The 12308-nt window shown below is 40.1% G+C and overlaps 1 protein-coding gene across 19 annotated transcripts in view; it reads right to left on the minus strand.

Moving 5' to 3' along the window:
- EPHA5 (EPH receptor A5) overlaps positions 1-12308 on the minus strand; it is a 200144-nt gene that overhangs the window by 41391 nt on the left and 146445 nt on the right. For 12 of the 19 annotated variants that reach the window (XM_088163773.1, XM_088163775.1, XM_088163789.1 and 9 more), the window contains 3 exons: positions 9941-10065; positions 6995-7154; positions 2801-2906 (listed from right to left, as the gene is read on the minus strand). In XM_088163773.1, the coding sequence (XP_088019899.1) occupies positions 2801-2906; positions 6995-7154; positions 9941-10065 (391 nt within the window). The remainder of the gene's footprint in view (positions 1-2800; positions 2907-6994; positions 7155-9940; positions 10066-12308) is intronic. The other 7 variants (XM_088163787.1, XM_014888255.2, XM_088163774.1 and 4 more) reach the window with 1 other exon arrangement.

Consider the following 12308-nt stretch of genomic DNA (forward strand, 5'->3'; position numbering starts at 1 on the left):
CAGTGGCACAGAGCAAGATGGTTTTTCTTCTCCTGCTTGCTTACATCAACAGACAAGACAGAGCCTGGGCTTTTCACAGCTTGCTTGGTGTGACAAGCAGTAGTGATTCCAGCTGGAATTCAACATAGCTGTTTTCCTAATAGCAGATACAGGAAATAATTAGAAAAGAAAATGCAATCCCCCTGGAACCAGGCACTGGAACAACATAACCACTCTAGAGGCTAAATAGGAAAGCATCTTCCAGAAACAGGTTAACTGCTTCAGAAAGGGTTTATCCCATGACTTGGAACACGTTTATTTTCCCTACTGTCACAGCAGGAGAGTTACTCCACAAATTGTCTTGAATCCATATCAAAGGCAAAGCAGCATGAGTAACACATCTCCCTGGTATCTCTGCTTTCTTCCAAACCAGAGCAATTTCTTTGTTTTGCTTTGTTTAATTTCAAATTGTCTGTCATCTTTCTGGATTTTTGGGGTTTATTCTGCTGTTCTCATGAGTTACTCGATATACTAGATGGGCTTTAAAATTCATGGGAAATCAAATTGGTGGAGAAGCCCTGTGGTTTTGAAGGCAATTTTCTAATAATGGACCAAACCTTGGTGCAGGAGACTTCTCCAGCGGCTCCAAATGAGGGACTACGGTCTTTAGTTAGGGGAAGGGTTGAAAACATAAAAATGGATTAAGAGCTCAGCTCCCTGTGCCTGCTCTTCCAAGACGTCCAGCATGGCACCAGCAATAGAGAAGGTCCCAGAAACCTGCAGCTGCCCTGGGGTTCACAGAGGGAAGTGTGAGTACAAGGCAGGAGGATTAAGGTAGCAGCAGAGGTGGCAATAAAACTCTAGCCAAAGGAGACAAGGGCTTTTATAAGTATGTCAAGAGATAAAGAGCTAAGAGGAAGCACATCCTGGAAAGCACATTAGGCAAGAGGACAGAAAGACGTGACTAATGAGAACTGCTGACAAATGGCTCAGGATTTGCAACTACTTGCTGAGACTAGAGAGAGTAGCCGTGAAAAGGAGACCTGCAAGGGTACATCCTCCTCAGAGGTGTACTAGCCCTTGCCAGCCCTTGCCTGTGGAAAGAGCAGGAGCTACTGGCAGCCACACAGTTGTGATTACCTATGGCCACAGAGGGATATACATTCCTTCACTTGCCATTCACCGCCCAGACTCTTCCTTGCAGAGGTGCTAGGTTACATCCATAGCTTCCCTATAGTCACACATGCATTCTCCTGTTTGCACCAATATAAGCACACATCTAGGCTGGAGGAAGCCAAGGTTCACATCCACTTGCTCTGATTGAAGAGGAATTTTATCATAACCTCTAGCCTTTAAGGGAGACTTGAATCCTGTCTAGAGTGTTCAGTCAAGTCTTTTGACTACAGCTTTCCTGTATACCCTGGTGTGAATTGTCTGTAGCCATTGACTCACCCCCCCCATTCCTCTCTCCTGCTGCATGCTTCTCATGGACACAGGAGCATTTACTTTTCCATTTTTAAGCCCAACAAGTCATTCAAAGCAGACAACAGGAGCTCAAACAACTGAACTGGAAGAGACTGTCAGTCTCTGAACTTGACTGGAGATGAGTCTGGCAGCACACTTACCTTTCAAGACAGGAAATAACTTTGTCCGTGTCCTTCCACAGATGCCTTATGCCTAGGGACAGAGTTGCTCAGCCTGGCAGGATTTCACTGCTCTGCATTTGCAGACTGATACCTTACGTCCTCAACCAAGACCCTCAACCAACAATTCAGTGCAGTTCCTCTGCGTCTGTAGTATCTCCTCATGCTTACAGTATCCTGTAATTTACAGCCACCTTGCTAGACCTGAGCTTAAGACAGACCTGTATCATAAAAGCAACCATGGGCTGATGGGTACCTTAGAAGCATAAATGTTTATTTTGCACTGAAAACAAATTCAGCCTTATCAGTAGATGTACTTCACATTGCTTTGTGGAGTACCTCACATTGCTTGGTGTACTTCACATATGCATGAAGGATATTGCATTGTTTGACTGCTGCCACTGAAAAATGTACTAATATACATGTAGAATATAAAAAAAGTGCCTTCCGTGCTGGCTGCCAAACAAGTTTAATGTTGCACTACAAACCTTTCCCGATACAAGCCAGATTTTGACCCAGTACCACAATCTCTTGTTCATCAAAAAATTCCATCAACTTCCATTAGAGCTGTCAAAGATGGTATAGCCCAGGCTTTCATCACTTGCCTATGTTTAAGCACATGAGAAGTCAATGGGATGGTTTGAAGCAGAGTGTCTCCCTCTGTGGGGGAAGCTCTCTGTATGATTTACTAACACTTGGGGAACACATTAGTACTCTACACATGAGAAATGAAATCCAGCTCAGAACGAAATGTGGGACATTTAGCCATTTCGGTGGGTTTATTCTCATTTTCTATGGAAATGTTTTCCTGAAGTCAAGTTTTCTTCATGAGCAAAGTCCATTGCAAGCTCTGAGTTCAAATATATGGGGGTGAAGATATTTTACCTCTAATAACATGTTCTACTTATTTTTAAAGGTATGTGAACACTCTTCTGAGAATCAAGTCAAATAATCAGAGCCAGCCTATAGACTGATGAAAATGAACTACATCTGTGAGTGTCTTTGTCATTCCTGCTTGTCCAAACAGATCAATCAGCTCACCCTCGTGCTGTTTTACAGTGCTACCGCTTGACAGCTTTGTTCACATGCTGCTTTTGCCTAGATCACACTAAACAGCTGGTCAGATAAAAGTTATTACAAAAGTTGCAGAAGTATAAATACACAGCTGCTTCTCTTACCTTCCGCTGAGAAGGAAACCGATAACAACAGCCAGCAGAATGACTCCCACTGTTACAGACACAACAATTACAGGAATCTGGCTATCATCACTGGATGCAGCTACTGCTGAGATGAGAAACAGAAAATGGAGATTCGGGTTAAAATGACAGTCAGCACTCATATAAGTATTTCTAGTGAGGCTGCCAGTGAGGTTTCAAGTCTTACCAGTTCATTTCTTCTTTTATGGTTTGTATTTTCTCCCTTTTTCTATCTGTTTCTAGTTTGGAATGGATATGGGTGGACCGGAAACAAAACCACATGCAACACTAAGCCAAAAACTCAACAAGATTGCATCTCATTGCTGAATTCAGAAACCAAAGCTTTCCAGAATGCAGCCTTTAAGTTTGTGAACTCAAGTTTTTCTCTCTGACTTAGTTGCATTAGAAATCAGAGATAAAAGATGAAAACCCAATAGGCACTCATTTAGATGAAGACCCAACACTCAGAGAGAATATTTATGGAATGTTATTGCTAACAGACATAAGCAAAACCTACAAGATAAAAATAATTACCTTCACTTCAAGAAGCTATAAACAATTATAAACTTGTGGCATCTCTATCACATGGCCATAAGGCACCCTCTGTAAAACAGGAACTTGCTAAGACACATACACTGGTTGAATTTTTTATTGGCCAAAACTCGGGGAAGCAAAACTCTTCCAGTCTGTGCCTTGTAAGGAGCCCTCTTACAAAAAGGCAGGTGATAAAGATGCCAGCAGAAAGGTATCCTGGTTTAGGACAAATTTGGGAGGAATGAGGTTTTTTCTTGAAAAAGGTCAGGAGAGCTGCTTGACAACTGAGCTTTGACACAGGTCAAATAAGAGCAGGTGAGCAAGTTCCTGTAGGCTGTAAAATGGAAATGGTAATAACACTTGTATCTTGTTTATCTGCCCTACACGGCAGGAGGAGGAATCCATTTTCTCGCAGGGGTTTGTATGTGGGGTTCCCCAAGCAGCAACCAAAGTCTCCTCACCTTGCCCTCTTTCCTGCCAGCTTATTTAGCTGCATGTATATAACCACCCCAGGGTACAAATCTCACATCCTCCCTGCAAAACCAGCTCCCTGGCACAGGCACCACTGCTCTGTGGGGGAAAACCTCATTATAGCTCTTAATCTTGTGCCAGCCCAGGATGAAGCTTCATCCACCCCAGAGAGCAGCAGGAATTGATTGCATACTGAAGAAGCCTTTAACTAAATGATTGAACTAAAAAAGAGTCCTTAGCACAGGATTAACGTCATGAAGGCTATAAAATAACTGAATATAGTCCCATATTAATTGTTAAGAAAGACAGAAAGGTATGGCATTAAACATTGATGTGCACTGGGCTTCAAGTAGCTCTTCATACAGGAGCTCTCTGGTGCTTAACCACAAGTGGGGTGGACCACTACAGCAGTGTAAGTGATTTCAGAAGGATTGGTCCTGATACATTTAAATATTTAATTTTAACTGCTCCAAACTCCTTCCATCATCCAGAGATTTTATTGGCCTCACAAAGTTATGGGGGCTCCTTAAGATGGCGTTTTACTGCTTTCTTGACAAAGTAATTAAAAAGAAAAACATTTAAAGGATAACATTAAGCAGTGATTAGTGTTTTTTTGCACAGCTCAAGGGATGGGGAAATGAGATAAATTCTGCTGTCATCTATGGCAGATGAAAAGCCTAAATTCATAAGCTAAGCTGGGACTTGCTGCTTTTCAAAGTCAGGGACACACACACACACACACACACACACACACACCCACACACACCCACCTTCATTACCCTTTCTCAGCTTGGTGATATGTTCCTACTCCCGCCGAGCAGACTAGCTAGATTAGCTCACCAATCCAGCAAAAACCCGGCTCTTGGCAAGTTTAGTTTTTGGGGCTAGACGACCTTGGTGGCATTTGAAAAGGATAAGGCAACAAGTGGATACACCCAGCAACACCTTCTGCTCAAATAAAAAAAAATTCACTGAAAATTGAAGCCCTGGCTGCTTCATGGTGCTTTGCAGAATTGCACAAGCAGGGAGAAGTATTCAAAAATTCCTAAAATCTGGAAAAAGAAGGAAGTCCAAAACAGCTTACAGCTTTCCTCCATTGCATTTCTCAGGCTATTGTTGCAAAATTCCTCCAAATGTACTAAAGATAACTAAAGAAACCTTGCAAACTGGAAACAAAACCTGTTGTTCACTCCAAACAACTTTGAGAGCGTTTTTGTTTCAAGGCACAGACACTGAAAGTTTTTCATCTCTGCTTGAATAAAAATAAAAATAATTTGCTTTGGCTCTAACAAAAAGTCAGATATGAGTTCCCTGATGTAGCAGTGAGATTTTGATTTGTACTTGTTTTCAAAATCTCTAGGATGTGTAAGAAAGCAGTGGGAGTCTGGTCACGCTCCTGACACTAATATTGACTTTATATAGGGCTTTGGGGGAAAAAAATGCCTTTTATAAGGTTTTAAATGTCAAACAGAGCTGCATTTTGCAAGATACTGAGGCTTACATTGTATTTAAATAGTACTAAGTCTTAAAGTATCTGGTTAAGTCTGGCCTCAGCCAGAGCTTGAGTCCAACAGATCAACAATTCCCAATTCCCAAACTGGGGACCATGCAGTAGGTATTCCTCTGACTATGCCAGAACTCCTTAATATCAGAGAAGTACCTATTCCTCTGCCTTTAAAATGTGAAAAAGACTGGGATGTGGGTATGACTAAATGACCCACAGAATTTCTAGTGTTTAAAAATATTTCCATGTGATGTCCTCTAAAATTCCTAAATTAACATAGATACTTACATGACGGGCTTTATGAAAGTGCCAATATTTTTGGACCAGGATCATAGATAATAGATCAAATGTGCATATATTTAATTTGTTACTCATAAATACACCAGAACACTGTTACTCAAACAACTCTAAGCTTGAAACTTTCCAACTGAGAAAAACTATACAGAACAATTTTTTGGCATAACATGATTTGTTGCTACTTATAGGGAACAATTAATGGTTAATATAATAAGAAATACATTAAATAGACTGTCCTTACTGCATTAATGTTTGCATAGTGATGCAATTTTCACTGTATTAGCTTAATCACTGGCTCCACAGCTACGTTTGCACATGTATAATGATGCCTTGAAAATCTATTATGAGTTAAAAGGTAGCATGCATGAAAAGACAACTCAGCATCTTCTTCTCAAAGATGATGAATTTTAAAAAAACTGGAGTAACAGTAATCAAAGTATTGATGAATTTAAATGTCCAAGGAAAACACAGAAAATAGTCTTCCACAGGAATGATCAGAGTATTTCCACCATAAAATTCCTCCTCCGTGCACACAGTATAAAATAATAAATGACAGCTGTACAAACTAAAAGAGAGAAGACATTTTTCTGGTGGACAAAACTGTATTTGACACCTTGGCAAAATTCTGTATTTGGGACAAAAAGCATTTCCCTACAGCTGTGCCTAAACACAGAAGAAAGAGCAGCTGAGCCTCTGTGTGCCTCAGGAGTTCACCTTGTCACAGAAACTGTTCCAGAATCCAGCCCTGGATAATCAGATTTGTTTAGAAAAAAAAAATTAAAGAAAATTTAAAACCCCACAAATGTAACAGGCCAAGAAATCCTGCACCTGCAGTGCACATTTGTTTCCATTTCTGATTACAAGTCAACCTCCTTTTCTTGAGGCTGTGGCATTGGCAGCCAACAGAAGAAATCATTTAACTCAACAGGAACTTTCCCCAAAAAACTCAGAAGACACTAATGCTAGTTCAACTCTTCCCTTGCAGAGAGGCACTGTTTCAGGGTTTTTTTACCCCAGATGCAGATATTTAAGAGAGCTCAGCATCCTCTGCAGACAGTCTTTTTAAGGAGCAGGTCCCATCCCCTTTGTCTGTCCTGAGAGGAAAGACTCTCTTACAGCAGGCTCCTATAAATACAGGATTTTTCTAAGCATGGAATGCCATGAATTTCTGAAGCCTGAAGATCTCCTGCCTCACAGTGAGGAAGCAAAGGACAGATATGTCAAGTTCAGAGTCATGATGTGCACGATGTTTCCAAAGTCAAGGGATGAAGCCAATAAAAGGAAGTGCTTCCTGCAAAGGTATCGATCCCCTGACTTGTTTCTGGTAAGCGCTGCAGAGACAAGGGCTGACAGTAATTAAAAAGACTTACACAGTGGGCTGGTTTCGAACTCGAATCTTTGGCTGAAGCCCCCATAGCCGGCAGCTGTCCGGGCTCGGATCTGGAAGATGTATGCTGAGCCTGGCTTCAAACCATCTGCCGTAATCGTCGTCTCTTTGGACTTGATGATGGTGTAGCTCGTCTCTTGGTCCTTTTCCCAACACCCCCACAAAAACCACAAAGTTCAAATACACACAGAGTGGCTCCCAGAGAAGACATACTCTTAACAAACCCCAGAGAAACATTACAGAAGATGACTGAAGCATGCATTTTTAAGGATTTCTTCCTCAAAACCCCCTTTCTGAAGGTCCTTTCTGCAATATAAAATGTGATGTGATTTTCTCTTTTATAATCAACGATTCTAGGAGACATGCCACTGGCATTTGCAGTAGAAGCAGCTTTCCACTGCTCAGGATGAACATGGCCTGGGGCAATGGAAAGGATTATCATACAAAGATCAATCCCAAAGCATAGGGAAGATAAAACCAGTCCTATCACCTTAAAAAGGGATTTTGATTTACACCAAAATGGCTTCCCAGTAATGTAAGTAAGCCTAAATGAGAATAATATATTACACACTGTACAACTTTATGCCTGCATTTCTAGAACAACGAATTGGACCTTGGGAAGGGAATGATAAACCAAAACTCCAGGAAAATACCTAATTTTTGCATTGTTCTTCTGAAGCAATGAAGTTGAAGAAAAAGTGTGGTAATAAATCTTCATCTACATCAGTTTCTACTGTGAAACACTTCCTGTCCTGTGATTAAAATTTTGTTGAAATGCTAAGTAATTACCCTTAGAATTATTTACTGTAACACATAATCTAGACAAGCTCATAAATTAAGGTCTACAAATTTGGAAACTGCTTTTTATTCACCATATCTCTCAGATCCAAATTATTATGAGTTAAATCAGACTTTTTAGTAGTTCCTGACCAAGATTTCTGGATAGCTCTTAGATTCTGAGCTAATTTTTCCCTTTTCTTTTTAATTTAATGGTCAGCTTCCCATAGACAACAATATGTTTGGCTAAAGTGCTGGGAATTTCCTAAATGTAAGATTACAAAATTTCTCAGTTGAAGCCTGCTTTGGAGAAATGTGTACAGAGACATACACACACACACACACAAACATACATACATATATATATGTGCCCTTTTTTTCTTATTAAGGAGTGACCCCTCTTACAGGAATGCAATCTGACAAAACTTAGTTTTCCCAAACATTTAATATAAATCATTCCTATCCCTTGGAAATGAATGTGAATCTACCCTTATGAAGGGCTGAAAATTGAGAGAATATAAATTATAGTAGCAACAAAAGAAAAAGGATTAAGGGCAACATCCCCAGCCTATCTCAACTATTGGTTAAAAAGAACTAAGTGAATATTAGGTCACATCTTTGCTTGTATGTCAGACAATTAACTTTTCAATACACTGTTGACTTCTGTAAACATTTGGACTCTTGAGCTTTTCTACAGAAAACACTAAGCTTCATTCTCAGCCTGAAGAAAATAAATCAAGACAAAATGAACTTGGACTGGCTGGAGCTACCCCTCCACAAAGGACTCACTCTTGAAGAACTATTTGCTGAATCTATTTGACACTAGCCCTGGACTACAAATACAACATTTTAAGCACCCTCTCCTGCCAATTTGTTTGAAAACAAACTAAGGAAAATGAACAAATACACCAATTTTTTCACTTTAATTATTTTCTTTACCGTTTTTGTTTTCTAAAAGCTATTCTTCCCAAGCCATTCCGTGGTAAGGATTCAAACACCCCAACAGTTATTCAAACAAGTTAATAAAATAATTAGTAATGGATTATTTCCAGCAACAACATAACCTTGTTCTTGCTGTGTACTTTAATCTTCAGCCCTATTTAAGCAACTCACAAATCTATTTCACAAGCTCCCTCATCTGCAAAAATAACATTGATTTTATTTTGATGGAGAAGATCTATTAAATTCTTTTCCCTGTTTGCATGGACTGCTTGAGCAGGTCCTTCCCATACTCAGACAAAGAGGACAGAAGGAGTAAGGATCTAGTCCTGGTCCATGTTGAGCAATTTCACCTGGATCACAGATAGAGCTAATGGAATATCTTTCTCGAAATAGAAATTTAATTCCCCTAAAAAAAGTGAATTATCACTTAATTTCATTATTTTCCTCTTGTTTTATGTAGAAAGCCTGGATGTTTCCAAGGAAAAAAGAACACCTTACAATTCCAGATAAGGCAAAAAAATTGCTAACCAGCCAAATTCTGAAAACTTGATTTTTGGAAATTTAAGATTTCCAGAGATTTAAGGCAGTATCACTCAAAATACACTACTCTGATAAACTGCATTTATAACCATTTTCATTTAAAAGACATTAATTTTGCCGGAAGAGAACAAGTCACCATTTGAAATGAAGACTAGGAGAGGCAAGTTTTGTTGAGAGACTGCTTCCCTTTAAATCGAGAGAAAGAGCTGGAAAACCCAGGAAGTTTTAAGCCAATATGCCCTTTTCATATCAGAGCACATACAAATTCTCTCCACAACCCCCTTCTCTTCTCCTTTTACAGTGGATAGAAAAGCAAGTGAGAAATAGAAATACCAAAGGCAAGGGATTGCTTGATGTTTCTGGGAGGAGACAGGTGCTCAGTCCCCAACCCCTTCTATTTTTAACAAATGAGCAGGCTCTATCTTAATGTGATGAGGCTGGAGAGGAATTTGACACACAGATTTAATCTATTTGTTTGAGACAAGTGGCACACTAATGGAAAACAACACCCTCATATCAAGTATTCCTAATCATTTACTGCAAAATCAATCTGACATTGATTTACACATAAAGACTCTGCATTCCCTTCCATGACTCAAATAATAATAACTAAAAGAAGAAAACTATAAAGAGAAGGTACTTGGGAAGGTCAGCAATCAGTCCATCACACCTTTTCAAAATATTTGATTTCGTATTCCAGGATGATGCCATTCGGTTGATCTGGCTCCTGCCAGGAAAGAGAGATGCTATTTTTAGTTATCTTCCCTTTCTTCACAGTACTGACTGGAGAAGGTGCTGCAAGACAGGAGAAAAACAGATGAAAGCTATTGTTAGTAAGATGGTCTGCCTCAACCGAAGTTAGACACATCAGCACATCCTCAAATGCAAGACAATCCTTTGCTACTGCAGATCAGTGAGGTCTGTTTTTACCTTGGTGGTATTTTCCCATTTTTAACAATTGGACTCGCACAGATTTGCATCAACCCTGTCTTTTCAAGGAATTTTCAAACACATCAACTCCACAACTTCTCTTTTCAAATGTGTCAGGGGTCTACACTATCCGAATTACATATGGATTATGTTTTGCTTTCTTTTGCCTGCTTTCAAGGCATATATTTTTCAGAAGACCTCAGATTACACGGGCTCCTTAAATATTTTTGGATTTTAAGTAGTTTAAGCCTAGGCATCCTTTCAGCCCCCTCCTTCCAGAAGCAAGGAATATTACAAACTTTATAATTCAACTGCTCTCCATAAATGTCACTGGGGTGTTACAGCTCACATGGTGATGCTAATTCCTTGCAAATGGCAAAAGATTTTAATGGCCATCATAGTTCTGAAGTTTGCAGTGTGCTTGGGGAAGCCACAGCATGAGAGCAGCCATACCAGCTCTGCTCATTATTTTAAGATGCAGCCCTGAAAGATTATCTGCCCTTTGTAGCACATGTGCATCAGAAACAGGCCTGATCCTTTTTATTCACTCCAATGTCTGCAGAGACATTTAAAGTTGTGGTTGATGCCACCCCTGCCAGCTCTCTAGCAAAAGTTGCTACGGGCAATGCAACACTAACACCACAGGTATTTCATGCCAACGATTAAAAAACAACACCGAGTGAAAAGAGAAGGGGATGGGAGATATTCATAGTCTCTCATTTGCAGGGCCAAGAGCAGCTTCCTTAGAAATAAAAACAGGCCATGCCTGGATGAGGGACTTCAACTCACCCTCCACAGAGGCCAGCTCCTGCAAAGATGACAGGGGGCCTGAGAAGACCTATGGCAAAGACTTTTGTGGCCATATGGGGAATGGAATGCAAAGAGCAGCAGCAAACAACCACATTTCATTTTCCAAAATGTATGTGGAACTACAGAAAAAATTTCTTCTATATGCAGGACTAGCTAATTATCTTAACACTATAAAAAAGCCCAACCTATTAAGCAAAATGAAGATAACAAATACATTAATTTTTCCAAGTCTGATTTTAAGCCAAAAAGTAAGGGAAGAGCTCTAGACAATTATTCTTGGACTGAAGGCTAACAGCAAGACTTCTCTGTTATAGCAAGTTCTTACATCTCAGTCTTGCTTCAGCCGTAGTTTTTTACACTCCTGTTTACTTTCCCCACTTGGCTCTTGAAGGATCCTGAAAGGTGTTGGTTATTTCCATACTGTTTTCTGCTGGAGAGCTGGCATCAAGATGTACAGTATTTTTGCATTTTAACTATGCACCCACCACTGTGCTCTCACCACAGTTGTACTAGCAACTGCTCCACTGAGCGAGTAAAAACCATCTTGATTTGAATGATGATCATATTATTTATGCAGGCACTGCATGGTGATCACCAAAAATTTTTCATCTGCAAAAGTCACCTTACCCCTCTCTGACTGACGTCCTCTACAAGTTTTTGAGCTATGTGAAGGCAAATAACAACCTAAATACAAAATGCTAGTCTGGTAAAAGAATTTCTGTCCATCAACCCAGGTGCCCAAATATGCACTGTGCATACATGTGCACAGCAAGCTGAGTTGTGCATATGAGATACATGATCCGTGCTCATATGTATGGTCAGATATATTAGCTCAGAGAAGATAGAGTGAGTAGTGAACTCCATTAAAACAGAATAAAGCCCCTTCTGATGCAAGGAAGCTACATAGTTTTTAGGGGCATTAGATAACAAGCCTTGCTGTGTGGTGATGGTACAAAGTAAAAGGAGATTTTACAATCCTCATTAAATAGATTATACTGATCACTTACCATGAGTCACTCATATGCTACCATGTACAGGGAGGAGCCACCAAAGTACTCAAAAAAAAGGAACCCATGCCCTCTGGGACTGATCTCCAATGCCCCCAAATCCCTGCAATGCCTAGAACTGGCAGCAGAGGTCTGGCAGGATAGAGGACATCAGTGCTGAGCATTAAACCATTTTAAACTCCTACTAGCAAAAGTAAACTTGAGAAGAGCAGTGAAGGGACACCTCAGCCCTCCCTGGTATTGAATGCTTCTCAGGAAGGTGAAAATCATGCAATTCCCAGTATCAAAATC

The sequence above is a fragment of the Sturnus vulgaris genome, chromosome 4, assembly GCF_052056855.1.
Source record: "Sturnus vulgaris isolate bStuVul1 chromosome 4, bStuVul1.hap1, whole genome shotgun sequence".
Classification (NCBI taxonomy): Eukaryota; Metazoa; Chordata; class Aves; order Passeriformes; family Sturnidae; genus Sturnus; species Sturnus vulgaris.